Below are 14,411 nucleotides of genomic sequence, written 5' to 3'. Positions count from 1 at the left end.
CTTGTATTCGGTTGCTGCCTGCATCATGGCCTTATCAAATCACAAGTTGTCCAGAAATTAAAGTACTAGTGGTAGATGCATGTAGGCAGATGTCGATGCACAGCCAGTCGATCTTCTCGAAATTGCCTGCAAATCGGAATGTGCCTTGTCCCCGCCTCAACCCCACCAGCCCAGCCTTACTGCGCCACACTCGTACCTGCCTTTTGAAGTATGGATGACGAACGGGTGGAAAGGCCCCGCTTGGCGTCATTGCCGTATATAATCTTCCGTACTCTCCCCCCTTCTGGAATGCAGACAACCCCACTGCAATTTTTGAAGCCTTAAACTCTTAATCATGTCGTATAATCCGCCTTATCCTCCAACTAATCGTACGTGTCCTTATCGCACTGATATAATCTCTTCGAGATGTTCTTGATTGGCTAACCCTCGTCCTTTTCGCCTGAACAGAACCTCCGTATCCTGCCCACGGCGCCCCTCAGGGTTTTCCGCAACCTCCGTACCCCCAGCAGCCGGGTTACGGTGGCCCCCCTCCTCCAGGTCAATATAATCGGCCGCCTCCTGCACATCCGGGCCAGTATGATCGACCTCCGGTAGCAGCTCCAGGCCAGCCAGGCTATCCTCCGTACGGACACCCCCCACCAGGCCCCGGATACCACTCGTTGCCCCCATCTCACTCTCCATATGGAGCGCCCCCACAACAGTTCCCTCCCCATGGCGGTGCAGGATATCCGCAACCGGGGCCATATGGCGGTGGTCCAGTAGGTGGCTATCCATCGCAACATCCACAGCAACCCATCCACAGCGCTCCACCGGCCCAGCCGTCCCCGGGCTACATCCCCGGCCAAATTGCCCCAGGTGATTTCCACCGCGAAGCCGATGGACTCCGTAAAGCAATGAAAGGCTTTGGGACAGATGAAAAATCACTCATTCAGATACTGTCGAAAGTCGACGCGCTTCAGATGGCTGCCATCCGCCAGACCTATGCCAACTATATCCGTCGCGATTTGTACAAGGATGTCAAGTCCGAAACGAGTGGCTACTTCCGCGATGGCTTGCTTGCTGTCATTGATGGCCCGCTGATGCAAGACGTGACTTCCGCTCGTGAAGCGGTTAAGGGAATAGGCACGAAGGAATGGTTGCTTAACGATGTCCTAGTGAGCCGATCGAATGCGGATCTGAAAGCTATCAAAGCCGCATATGAACGCACATACAGCCGTTCTCTTGAAAAAGACGTCCAAAGTGATTTGTCATTTGAAACACAAAATCTCTTCGGAATGGTCCTTCGCGCAGACCGCCATGAGGAATCTTTCCCAATTGACCCGCGTACCATTGAGGAAGAAACAAAATCCCTACACTCCGCCACTGCTGCTCGTATGCGGAATAACGTTCAGGAAGTTTGCGGTATCTTCGCGCGTTCGTCGGACAACGAACTCCGCGCCATTAACCAGGCATTCGGCGCCCGCTACAATGCCTCGCTAGAGAAGCATATCGACAAGGAATTCTCGGGGCATATGAAAGACGCTCTGCTTCAGATGTTGCGTGGCGCATTGGATCCAGCCATGCGGGATGCCGAGTTATTGGAGGACTGCATGAAAGGCATGGGCACTAAGGACGTCAAATTGGTGAGCCGCGTTGTTAGGGTACACTGGAATAGAGCGCATAAGGACCAGGTGAAGCGCGCTTACCGCCATCGGTATGGAAAGGACCTGATCGAGCGAGTTCGCGGTGAGACAAGCGGTGACTACCAACGAACGATGGTTGCTCTACTGGAGTAGACCCTTTCGATTTATGATTGTATGAATTAATGGTATCTTGGGCACGGCAGGGGTTATGACATGGGATGGGCGGCTTTCTGTTTCTTTCATATGCGCCAACCTTCTATTATTTTCTAATAAGTGTAACTTAAGTGATACCACCAGATTCATGTTTTAAATATCTTGGGCGGCTTGCTCAGTTATCACTATTCTATAACTAGTTTACTGAGGTATAATCTTCCGATTTGCTTTCCATAGATATATGTATGTGTTTCTCTTCAGAGTTTTTCTTGAGTTTTTAGACATCTAAGAGTGGTTGAGTTACAAGATAGCCTGAAGATCACTAGGTCGTATTCTACCTTTAGCTAATCTACCTTGTCCACCCGATGCCTACGGTGATGCTTGAAAGGAGCTTCTAATTGGCCTTCTCTACTTTCCCTTACGTTAAAGCCCCATTTGAATGCACGTACAGAAGCCCGAATAGTCAGGGGGGAGAGATCAACATCCTCGGGATCTTCTGCAGCAGCTGTGATTACTGATCCCGAAAATGAATATCTTGATCCAATTTTACAATAAAGATAGATCAACAGACCTATAACATTGTTGCTTACATATCCCCTCTTGAGTCTTTTAATTTTATTACGTCAGGGGATTAAAAAGTGGTACTGTAACATAATGCATAGCCAAACAACATCCGGTGCACCTGTCTATATTCTAACGTTATGTATATAGAGTTCAAATCAAGGAGCCTTCTAAGTAATTCAGACGGGTCTATTCTGAGAAGAATCCAACAATACCATTACATATCATAATACACGGGTATCATGTGCTGTCATGGTATGGCGATGCATAATACTAGGAACTGTCTACGTGAAGCGCAGAGTGCATACTACCATAGAAGCCTAGTCGGTGTGGAAAGCTACTCGCAATTGGACAGTATAATCGGAGTTGAAATAAGATTACGCACCCTTTCTTTACTGAACATTTAGTCCATTGAAATGCTGGCTCCAGTTTTAGTTAGCGTCCGATATTTCCGAGTGGACCCATAGGGATGAGTCACTAGCAGATAACCATTGTACGGGCAACAGCAGCAGCTTTTGCCATATGTACACCTTTCTTCCTTTTACATATTCGCACATCCTATATATCTGTATTCACGTGCCACCCACGCCCATTATCTTCTAAGTGCCGTTTAAAATGACTCAAGATAAACCAGCCGTCGTCTGCGTCTTGTGAGTCAACAGTTCTTGCCACTCTCCTGCACCTCGATGATCGGCGATTGTTTCAATAAAGGGACAACGACAACTTCGATAATGAGTAAAGCTAACTAGTACTCTTTTGGGAATATCCAGCTGCGGCGCAACAGCAGGAAAAGACCCAGTACACCTCGAAGCAGCCCGGGCTCTAGCCTACGAATTCCACAGAAACAATGTCCAGCTCGTCTACGGTGGCGGCACCACTGGACTAATGGGCGAGGTCGCAAAGACGCTAGTCTCCCTATCTGGCCCAAAAGCCGTGCACGGTGTAATCCCCCGTGCACTTGTTAAGGTATCTGCGAAGAACGTCAGCGAGAAGACTGCCGCAACGGCGGGAGGCAAGGCAGCCGAACGAGTCGTCTCCGAATCCTTGGACGGAGATGAAATCCCTGAGTCGGAATACGGAGTTACGACCATCGTGCCGGATATGCATACGCGTAAGCGGCTGATGGCGACCAAGGTTATGGAGGGTGGTCCTGGGTCTGGGTTTGTCACGCTGGCTGGTGGGTTTGGGACGATTGAGGAGGTTATGGAGATGACGACGTGGAATCAGTTGGGAATTCATCGTGTTGGGGTCGTGTTGTTGAATATCAATGGCTACTGGGATGGGTTATTGGCGTGGGTGCGCAATGCGGTGAAGGAGGGGTTTATCAGCGCTGAGAATGGGTCGATTTTGTCCGAGGCGCTTGATGTAAAGGAGGTGTGGCCTAAGTTGTTGGAGTATCGGTGTAGCTCTGATCGGTTTCTGTTGAACTGGGGCGAGGAGTGAACATATTTTATAGATTAAGATAAATGGATAAATACTAGAATCATGGACTTGTATATAGCATACTCCGCCGATATGCCGTCTCTTGCACTTATGACCCAGATTGGACCGTCGGGCGCCTTGCGGTAGGGGCAACGTGTTCTGGCCCTCGTGAAGCTTGACACGCGTTTCTTGGAAGACAGCCGCCACTATCGTCCACATGAAATCTTAATACTTCCGCTTTAGTGACCTTAAGCCAGCTAATTCATTCTTGTGGGTGATATTAGTGGGGCTTTTGAGTGAAAGTAGGGCAGCAGTAGCTTATTTCCCAAAGAGGCAATACCCGCGAGGCTATATTAAGCTTAAACACCGGAGTTAAGGTATCCCCGCAACATGACAGTAGGTCTATAGACATTCGATATTTCGCGAATCGAACAATATCTCTCCAAAACCCGATGTTTCCGATTCAGATGTTCGGCTTGAAGGAATACCTCAATGCATCCCCATCGTGTCATGTATTCCAAAAAGCTTAAAATAGATATATAAACCCAAGGCGACGGCACCCAAGACCTTTCAATCCAACTATCCACGATCTTCCCATTTGAATAAACCTCATAGCCTCATAGCCTCATAGCCTCATACTGCCACAATGGCATCTAAGATCGTCCTAGTAACTGGGGCCAATAACGGCATCGGCTATGAAACAGTCAAAGCACTACTCCAATCTACCAAAGCAACCTACCACATCTTCCTGGGCTGTCGATCCCTCGAAAGGGGTAGCAGGGCGTTTGAAGCCCTCAAGACCGAAGTGCCCGATACCAAAAGCAGCGTTGAACTCCTCCAACTTGACCTATCCGACGATGCATCCATTGAGATAGCCTACGAGACAGTGCGCAATAGACATGACCACATTGATACCCTCGTGAACAATGCCGGTACGTGACTAACCTCACTACTAATATCAACAAAGATGCCCATAACGAAAGCCTGACACTAAATTAACCAGGCGCTAGCTTTGACGGGGAGCTCCTCGCTGGCCGGGTCTCGCTCCGCGAGTGTTTCACCAAAGCATACGACGTTAATGTAGCCGGTACACATGTCTTGACCTACACCTTCATGCCACTGCTTCTGAAGTCGGCAGATCCGCGATTGGTCTTCGTGGCGGGTTTGTCTCAAATCACCCAGGCTGCTAACTCGTACTTTCCGACACCGCCGCTGCCTGCAGGTTGGCCGAAGAAAGTTGATTTCGAGACCATTGGGTATCGGTGTAGTAAGACGGCTTTGAATATGCTGATGTTGGATTGGAATCATAAGCTCAAGGCGGACGGGGTGAAGGTCTGGGGTGCTGGACCGGGTTTTCTGGCGACCGGCTTGGGTGGTTTGACGGAGAAGGTTAGGGAGATGGGCGGCGGACACCCTAGTATTGGGGGTGGTTTTATTAAGGATGTTGTGGAGGGAGTTAGGGATAGTGATGTTGGGAAGTTGGTGCAGAAGAATGGGCTTTCGGCTTGGTGAGTGGTTGTTGAGTGTGATATGATTGTTTGGGATTGCCAAAGTTGTCGCATGTCTTAGTCTTCTTTTCTTTTTCTAAAATATCTATATGCTAAGTCTCTTGACGTTCGCAGAGAGTAGAGCTGGAGAAGGCGAGGTGTTTCCATCATAAGATGTTGAAATACTGTCTACATCCTGTTACTATTCCGCTCAGTGACCATGATTGAGGTTAACTCCAAGTTTGCTTTGTCTCACACAGTCAATTGTTCAGTAGAAAGCTCATATATAGCGATGTTGTCATGATCATTTGGGGAAAGAATCTGGAAACCATAAGCGTCATTGCTTATGCGTCAATGACTCTTGTAACGCTAAACAACAGTCTTATTCACCAGAACTTGCCGAACCAATCTATAATATGCTTTTGATTATTTGCTCTTGATTATTTGCTCTTCCGAGCTTCAGCTGCACCTTCAGCCTTGGTAAAGGCGGTGCGCAGCTCCTTGGTAGCCTCCCACAACACCCACAGAGGAACCCACACCCACAGGGTATTGAAAAAGAACAGGTAGAACCACAGGTATATCGGGTTACTCGTCTCTAACTGCGAGCTGCCCGTAAGCCATTCAGGCGCAAATGTCATGAACCCGCCGTACAGCTCAGCGGTCGCCAGAGCGGGCGCCACCAACCACAGCTTCGCCTTCGCGGAACCCTTTGCCGTGGTACTCGTCCGGCTGCCGGAAGCCTTCCACAGAAGATAACAGACATATAACGCTGCAGGACCTCCGAGGAAAACGGTCAGCAATTCGAGGGAAATCACGTTGGCGTCGGCGGCCGCCCAGCGGAAATCGGCCTTCGCGTACTCTTGCCACAGTCGCGAGCTGGGACGAGTTCCGTATGCGGCTCCGTATACGCGGTCCTTCTGATCGAGGAAGTAGGGCGGACGGTTGAAGCCGGCGGGAAGGGATGTGTAGCTGAAGAAGCACTCGTAGAGGAATGAGCCTTCGATGAAGATGTGGGTGAGGGCGTCATAGGCGTGCCAGAAGAAGAGGATCCGGTTTCGCATGTGAGTGGAAGGGATTAACGACCGGCCAAGGATGTAGGCAGCTGGCATGAAGGAAAGGGCAAATGCGATGCAAAGACATGTCGCGACATCGAGGGTGAAAGGGGCCACGGTCGACATGTTGGGTGTCTGTCGTTCGATCTGGGCTTCTGTTTATGCTCCACCACCAATATAAGTCCCAAATAGGAAGAATTTGATTGTATAAGAGAAAGGTATCAGGAGGAGTAATATCAGGTTTCTGTCATGGATGTCAGCGGGTTAACGCTGGAGACGTTGTGATCTCTATAGCGTGGTCTGAATGAATTCAATGTTGGGCCCCTGAAACTGAAAGAATGATCGACACGGTGGTGTGTGCCTGAGGCCGATACAGAGTCCAGCGAGTTGCGGACCCACTTCCCAGATCTAGTTCATACTATCTTATCGTCTCCATCTTTCTTAAGTAGTATAACGCTATGGCTTCATTTATGAGAGGGCCATATCCGTTGCCCAATGAAACACTTCAGGGCCCTTTATATTCTTCCATTTATCAGGTCACACAGCAACGCCGAGAGCCGAGCGCTCAATAATGCGGCCATCAATGGGTCACCTCGAAGGCAAACAATGAATGACACCCCCGCATAAAACTTCCTCCACAGCCGCAAGGCTTTGGGCACAAGGAGGATCTCAGCCTGATTGGACCAAACACGAGGAAATGGCTTGGATCTCTCTCCATGGGAGCCAGCCCCTCCAGATTCTTGTTCACCCTCGAGTTGCGGATCTATAATACTTCACTCGACTTGGCCTGCCGCATCTGGAAGAAATGAAGTGAAAAGGGAAGTCTAGACCGATTCCCCAATACCCTCAGTCACGCATCCAGCAACTACAAGAGCTGTTGTCTTTGTTCGTTCTGACAGAAAGACTTCAAAGAAACTCAACCCCCTGTGGGGTCGACTCGCCTCTAATACCCACTCATTGGTTTCCGGTTTCCCTCTATGAGAAACCTAAATCTCCTGACTCCGATGAGCCACAAAGAGTAACGGTGCACTAGAGGAGCTCTTCTTCTCCAGCTTTTACTATTTCATGCCTTGCTGCGCCTCCGCGAAAGCGACCTTGGTACCCTTCACTGTGTCCTCCTGGGCGTTCACGCCTGATAATACTCGCCAGTACCCTGCATCTCCCACTAGAAGTCAAGTCAGATAAGTTCTGATCTACTTCATCTTCTCCATTGCCTGGGCCATTCGTCATAGTTTCTATTTGAAGGACACCCATTGTACTAAGTTTCATGCTTATCTGCCCTACAAGCCTTTTTTTATTATACCACCTTTCCACCTTGTTCAAATTCCATCCTCCCTCAAATCAGGGATGAATTTCTGGGAATTTTCTCTATCTATTAAACTGCACACATATTGAGTTATTGTTGTCTACAACCCAGTCTATTGTCGCTTCCATGCATTCGACCTCACTAGACGAACAGATCGCCACCATGGCCGCTCTCCCCGATTCGAACGCGGCCGATATTCTCACACTCACAAAGCTGGCGTGGGATCTTTACCATAACTGCTATCTTATTACTAACGACTCTCCCGAAGTCTTTAAGCAGCTCGTGAATGAACTAGCCTCTCTACAAGGTGCTCTTCGAGCTCTCCGAGATGACGTAAACTCTAATATGTCCTTCTTCGACGACCTAGAGGAAGGTCGCAGAAATACTTTACAGCGATGTTTAGACGCCTGCTTCAAGACTTTACAGCAGTTGAAGGAGCTAATCGACAAGTGCAGGAATTTGGGAGTAGGTGATGGTAGACAATTCTGGCAGAGAGTCAAATTGATCGCACAACGAGGACAGATGGATGATTTGAAATCTAGAATCATGGTCCATACCTGCAACCTTAGCTTATGTATGAGCTCGATTGGCAAGTATGTATAACAGGTCAGTCTTTTATGTGTGTGTCTGCTTACAAGTTTAGTTCAACTTTGACAAGAATTGAGAGATCGATGGCGAATGCTTTAGAACAGAAAAGCTTCCCTGCTACCCCGGAAACGCTGTCGCGTGGGCAGCGTGTCCTAAGAACACCACCAATACTGGGAGGTGATGATTTTCAGCTTGAGGAGTCATTGCATATCGAGCCACTGCGTGTTAGTCGGAGAAATGTCCCCATAAGGGCAAATAGCCTGCCAGCTGCTGAGACCCATGCTCGTATCTCTGCTTCGGAGTCGATTCTTTCTGGCGGGTCTGAGTGGTCAGCAACCACAGCAAACACCACCTCTCCGTCCATCAATGACCCACTGAAGCGTTCCATGTCTCACAATTACGTTGTTAGGCGCACTGGTTCATGTGTATCAGAGTCGAGGCATCTAAGAATGCCTAGCTCTGAAAGTGCGCGGCTCGACATCCACCCATCATTGCGAGAAGAGCCCTTTTCGGATGATCGCACCGAGTCCCCAGGATCTGAGTTGGATAATACGGCCATTACAAGTGCTGTCGCAACTGCCATTCATCAGCTTCAACAGGTACAAATTCGAGAAAGCATCCTTCGACCATTGCGATATGAGCCACGCAATAAACTCCATCAACCTGACCCCCAGCTTATGAGAAGCTTTGATGCCCTGGTGCAAGACGAGTTGAGGATTAAGCGGCTAAACACAAGTGACTGGCTACGAGTCGCAGTATGGTGGTTATTGAAGGTGTGTCGAAAACTATACTATCCCTCTATTATCCTACAAAAACGGACGACATTTAATAAAGTTTCAAGGCTCGATCAACTCTTGCCAGTTCGGATAGGCCGAGCCTCGTCGGCCCTCGAGGCAGTGTGACTCCGCCAACAGGATCCTGGGCCCCAGGCCACCAGGCCTATGTTGATCTTCTCAAGGGATCATATATCTTATACGACATTGTTTTGACTGATGCAAGCTCTCACGCCATTCTCACCCACGAAAACCGAAAACTGATCTCCGATTTATCGGAGGTAAGTCATGTTGGGCTTCATTTGGATATTGTAATCTGATCGTTCTGTAGGGAATCAAAGACGAGTTTGCGCATTTTATCTCATTGGATGTCCCCGAATTCTCTGTTATACAATCCCAAAATCTCGATATTTGGGAACCTTTGCAGCCGGAAGAAGCAGCTGAGAAGGGCAGTGATTCAATCATCAGTCTGAACAATGTGCGTTGGGCTACTGTTGACCTAGAAGATGCGGGGGATGAAGCAGAAAAGGTTTTCTATAGAACGTTTGTGAACGCTGGTATTGGTAGCAAAAGGCTCCGTATGCGAACAAAAGGCGCTCCGTACATGCTCCTTTTGTCTGCAAGAGAAGGGGAAAGCGAGCCGAAGATAACGATCTGCAATCAGAGTGGCACGCTTTGTTTGCAGCGAGACTGTAAGTGAATTGACACAGCAATGCTGCCAGCTCTATCTAACCAACCAATACTGACAATGCACTGGTCAGTTCTACCCGAAGATCTGGCCCAAATGATACGAGTTTGGCAAGCAACTGTCTCTGGTTACCCTGGCATAAGAATTTCGGAACCTATCGTGCTACGATTCGATACCAAAAGCGTATCTGTCTCTTTCCAACACACGTCTGACTTGCAGTATTTTATAAACCTGCCAAAGGCATACTTTGACGCCGTATGGCAACGAGAGCCAGTCGACTCCGATCAGTTCTCTGAGATAGTCTTATTTAGGAGCTCGGTCGAAAAGTTTGAACAGCTGAAGGCGCCGATTATGAGACCTATGAATCCCCAGGTAATTCACAAATCCTGCGAAGTGCGCATTTTAGAGAGGTCTTATGGAGAGGCATGGCAGTCTGTCCGGCGCATAGTCATTAGCTCCTGGGTAGCCGAGCCGGCACCGAGATGCATTGAGCTATTCATGCCCATGAGTCGTGTCCAGGTCTCCCGCGGTGAAGAGTCAGGACAGGTTTTGGTGAAATGGTCAGACACATGCCAAGAAAGGTCAACCAAAACGGATGGCAACTACCATCCTCTGTATTCCTATGTGTACGATGACAATAGCCCTAACATCGGGCTAGGACTGCATTTCCGGTCCCAGAAGCAAGTGGAAGATTTTGAAAAGGCCATTCTAAGCATGTGTTCTCAATCAAGTTTTTCCTGGGATCAGCCTAGCAGCTCTGGTCACGTCTATGATGTTGTAGATCCCTCAGGGGGCCAAAAGCAGTATAAAGCAATTCTGCTCATCCAGTCTCGTCTGACCTGGAAATACTGCAGCCTCTACTACGTCTACCGAGACACAGATTATGCCTATGACGACAAAACCTTACGCGTCCGGTTTCCCCGCCTATTCTACACCGATTATATCTCGTCACATGTCGACAAGTTGTACCCAGCTGACCGCCCAGTATCATTCTCCCACTGTGAGAAGAAGGTTGGAAATATGACAGCAGAATTCGGCGAGGAACCGCTACTGCGTAGCTTTATGAGCTCGCTAGCCAATGGGTACGAACTTTTGTACTCACGACGCGCCGTTTCCCTAGTGACCAAAGGTAAAAGTCTTTTCGGGGCCAGAAAGTCAAGCAAAGGTGAAACGGAAGTACAGCTATGGCGAAAAGGAGCGTCTATTCAGATGTCGTCACGGTGGGATGAACATATCACCGACAAGTGGCTGACCGTCTCCGTTATGCCGGGCGCTCTACAGCCGACCAAGGATAGCACGCGAGTCGACTTTTCAACGCTTCAATATTCTAGGGGATCCTTCCTTAACATGGCAGGTATCCTCGCCGTAGCTCCGAAAGATCCTAATATGGCCCGACGGGGTGGGCAAATCGCGATAAACTTTGCTACTGCTAAAGGTATACTCTAGGAGATTGACTAAGTTAGTGTGTCTATGTGTAGCTAACAGTGATGCTTTTAGACCGACATGATTTTGTTTCCGCTTTGGAGCGCGACTCTGTTCCTCCCGCATACGGAGTATAACTATTTTGGGCTAGCATATGGTGCGGCGTTGGTCTGGATGTTCGGGCTTGTCAGTATATGTGTGTTGGTTGTATATTATATATCAGGACGATGGGATTTTCCGGATAGTACATCAATTGACCACGATTTGAAATGAAGATGTATCAAGATCTACATAGACAATCTGACTCTAGCTATCCTTTTACGGGTAAACAAGGCAAAGAAGGAGAAAAACAACCGATAGGTAGTCGAAAGGTATGCGACAGAAACAGAAGAATAGTCACGCCCGGGATCGAACTGGGACCTACCTTGGGATTCGCTTATCTGACTCCTGAGTGAGATAGCGCATAACCAATATACCACGTGACTTGCATTTCGTGGAACGCTCCTCTTTCCCTTGCTAAGGAACTGGTGGAGCTTCCGATGATGCGGAGTACATGGCCGCCCACCAGTAGATTCCTAGATTCCCTGCTAACCAGGCATCCAAGTTCCCGGTGCCCTAATGAAGACTTGCCGACTACAGACGTAGAGAGATACACTCCCTCGATACTTGTATGGTTGTACGATCAAGGAGTTTTTCAGTCTCGAGACTACTACTTCCTACTAGGCTCGTGCATGTGTAGAGCGATCATTTTTGGACGATACCAAAATCGGTGGTCGACAGTCACAGAGAGACCGACTGTTGATCGCTGGAAACATGCCTACTATTGCCAACTGTGTATTGCGTGAGTGTCTGAGAATGACGTAATACACATAATCGCAGTCATTTCCAGGACCAATATCACCATACTTGTATTTGAGATGTAACACTGCAGCAGTTGGATGAGGGGCAATGACAGCCGCTCGTGCCAGAAGATGGTCTCTGGGAGACTTGTGATGGAGTCGAGAGACTGCACATCACCCGCTGACTGTTACCCCACTCGCCATCTGGGGAGATGGAAATCTCGCATAGCGTGCGGGTGGGACCCCAGATATATTGTTGAAGCATGGGAGAAGCGATAAGAACAAAAATGCAGAGAGCTTTCTTGAAGAATGTAAGCCCGATCTCCAAAAAAAGAGTTGTTGTACTACCAGCTCTAACCCTGTTCCTGCCGAGTAAGCTGCAACATTTCCCGCCATTATTCGTCACTAGTCAACGGCTTTTATCCGCCACTGCATCCTGCGATGACTCAATTCAGGGCGTTTTCATACGCGCACCGTGTGATCGGTCGGGCTAGTTCGAACTATGAGTCTTCAAGCCCCGGATCTTCAGTCGCCGGACGAGTCACCCGGGCGATCGTATACTACACCTTTTGACGCGTGCGCCTTGCACGTGCAGGCCTCATGACCAAACCAATAGAGGCGGAGCTGCTTTATAATCCTGACTGCCTACGCACTTTGTAACCGCTATTGCGATGTGTCCATTGCGCTATGAATAGACGTTGCGAGTTTTGGGACTTTCGTTGAGGAGGGTTCTCAATACTGGACTTTCTTTTTTCGAAGGTACCCATTAGCGTTTCGGTTCTGCCTGGGCTTGGCCATTATTTCTTTTCTTCTCCCCACTAGTCTACCTATAAATTTCGCCTTCTTTCCTAGTGGAATTAGTTCTTTCTGCAAATTTCCATTAGCGTTGCGTTGTTGGCATGCCTCATTTACTCCACCACAGAAGACGCCATTCCTGGCCCTACTGCGGACCAGGACCCCGTCGCAATACCCCTCTTATGCGAGTTGCAGAGCAGCAGGCCCAACTCGAACAACAGTTTCTCACTCCGCTTGCCTCGGGTGACTATCTTGAAGACGATGCTGCGTCCGCTGGGATCGTTCCTCCCAAGACCACCCGCCCTCATTATCGCATCTGGCCCCATTCCAAGACCACAGTCGAACACACCAACTCCACCACCGGGTACAGCTATGGCTCTGGCTCTGGATCATTGCGACGCATGATCCGGCCGCCGTTGGATAAGGCTCGGTCGCTTTTCGTCCTGCCCACCACGACTACTGCCGGTCAGAACGTGGTGGTTTCATACTGGGTGCCGCAGCAACATCCAGTGCAGCAGGTTGCCCCTGATAGAGGTCGGGAGCTTTCTAGTCTGCCTAAGCATTTGGCGGTCGATAGGAACCATCGCCGGTGCCACTCGGAGCAGCCGCGGTCTTGGAGGCGGCCGAGTGCGAGTTTGTGGACGCTTACGGAGGAGTGAAGTCCGTCTTGCTCCTTTTTCTTCATGATCTTTTATGTTTTATGAGCTCTGTTCCGCGGTTTGCTTTTGTAACCATTATTTCATGCTTGCGGTTGGTAATCTGAGTTTTGTCTTTATTGGTTGTTGCGGATTGAAAGAAGATGGAGTCATCTGCATTGCAATAGAGAGGCAGCATATTGGGGAGGCGTTCGAACTGCTTTTGAGTCAGGTAATGAATGAGATAAAGAGACAGAAAAGAAAAAACAAGAGACAAATCGAGGACCTCAACTATACAAATCCATAATTCACACATATGTTAGTAGTTCAAGTCTGCCATTTATTCCAGTACATAGTCAAGCTGTCGGATCTAACATTGCCCCAGTAACCCCGGTCTTGACATACCGTTAGGGCACGTTGTTGCTCTACCACCGGACCTATCACCATCGACCAAGCATCCTGGCATACTACTCCGTACAGAAGAGGAAGGACAAATCCGACCATTCGGCCCAGCACGGAACGAGCGTGCCGATGACTGACCCTCTTGGCAACCGGGGCGCGCCAATCATGATGTCATTGGGCAAAGACAGAGCCTCAAGTGGAGTGAAGATTGTTCCGATATCCGGGCGGAATGCAGTAGTCAAGGTTGCATTGGTCGAATTATTCAGAGAAGTGCGATGCGGGTCTTGGTCGCTATCTCCGCGGGACGGTATGTTTTGAGATCAAAATTAGAAGCCAAAAATGTTAAGTGGTTTCCACAGGCCCATACCGCGGTATGTAGTCAGCCATGATGGGACGCCGACCGTGGATTCTGGTCAGTTTTCAGCCCTAAAACCAGTCCATGCAGCAATTTCCTGTCATCATCTTGTTGACGCGGTAGCCAGTGAGAATGTGGTTTGTTCGAATTTAGTCCGAGTGGGGGCCAAGACGAATGACTTGGCTTTCGTGTCTTCTCGAAGTACGCTAGAAACTAGTTCTGGGCCGGGCGTTGTCTTAGCCCGGAATGCATCAGCTGAACATGCGTGTTGTTTCTGTCAAAGTGAGGGGTTCTGTGTTCCTTTTTCTGAC

General features: G+C 49.0%; 6 protein-coding genes across 6 annotated transcripts; 5 read left to right on the top strand and 1 right to left on the bottom strand.

Moving 5' to 3' along the window:
* Positions 1 to 334: 334 nt before the first annotated feature.
* Positions 335 to 1,775, top strand: ABOM_005722 (annexin XIV-like protein; the record flags this gene model as incomplete). Its single annotated transcript, XM_022532851.1, has 2 exons — positions 335 to 368; positions 448 to 1,775. The coding sequence occupies 2 exons, from the start codon at positions 335 to 337 to the stop codon at positions 1,773 to 1,775; spliced, it is 1,362 nt and encodes a 453-aa protein (XP_022389782.1).
* Positions 1,776 to 2,951: 1,176 nt separating this feature from the next.
* Positions 2,952 to 3,779, top strand: ABOM_005721 (LOG family protein; the record flags this gene model as incomplete). The annotated part of the gene is made up of 2 exons (XM_022532850.1): positions 2,952 to 2,986; positions 3,107 to 3,779. The coding sequence occupies 2 exons, from the start codon at positions 2,952 to 2,954 to the stop codon at positions 3,777 to 3,779; spliced, it is 708 nt and encodes a 235-aa protein (XP_022389779.1).
* Positions 3,780 to 4,404: 625 nt separating this feature from the next.
* Positions 4,405 to 5,270, top strand: ABOM_005720 (putative short-chain dehydrogenase; the record flags this gene model as incomplete). Its single annotated transcript, XM_022532849.1, has 2 exons — positions 4,405 to 4,690; positions 4,762 to 5,270. 2 exons carry the CDS (start codon positions 4,405 to 4,407, stop codon positions 5,268 to 5,270), a joined length of 795 nt encoding a protein of 264 aa, XP_022389780.1.
* A 415-nt stretch (positions 5,271 to 5,685) lies between these two features.
* ABOM_005719 (EXPERA domain-containing protein) lies at positions 5,686 to 6,423 on the bottom strand (the record flags this gene model as incomplete). Its single annotated transcript, XM_022532848.1, has 1 exon — positions 5,686 to 6,423. The coding sequence occupies one exon, from the start codon at positions 6,421 to 6,423 to the stop codon at positions 5,686 to 5,688; it is 738 nt and encodes a 245-aa protein (XP_022389835.1).
* Positions 6,424 to 7,765: 1,342 nt separating this feature from the next.
* Positions 7,766 to 11,211, top strand: ABOM_005718 (uncharacterized protein; the record flags this gene model as incomplete). Its single annotated transcript, XM_022532847.1, has 6 exons — positions 7,766 to 8,196; positions 8,247 to 8,964; positions 9,033 to 9,245; positions 9,296 to 9,656; positions 9,726 to 11,087; positions 11,150 to 11,211. 6 exons carry the CDS (start codon positions 7,766 to 7,768, stop codon positions 11,209 to 11,211), a joined length of 3,147 nt encoding a protein of 1,048 aa, XP_022389834.1.
* Positions 11,212 to 12,890: 1,679 nt separating this feature from the next.
* Positions 12,891 to 13,367, top strand: ABOM_005717 (uncharacterized protein; the record flags this gene model as incomplete). Its single annotated transcript, XM_022532846.1, has 1 exon — positions 12,891 to 13,367. One exon carries the CDS (start codon positions 12,891 to 12,893, stop codon positions 13,365 to 13,367), a length of 477 nt encoding a protein of 158 aa, XP_022389829.1.
* Between the last annotated feature and the right edge of the window lie 1,044 nt (positions 13,368 to 14,411).

This window comes from Aspergillus bombycis (assembly GCF_001792695.1).
Source record: "Aspergillus bombycis strain NRRL26010 chromosome Unknown contig00035, whole genome shotgun sequence".
Lineage (NCBI taxonomy): Eukaryota > Fungi > Ascomycota > Eurotiomycetes > Eurotiales > Aspergillaceae > Aspergillus > Aspergillus bombycis.
This window is presented reverse-complemented; position numbering and strand designations above follow the sequence as displayed.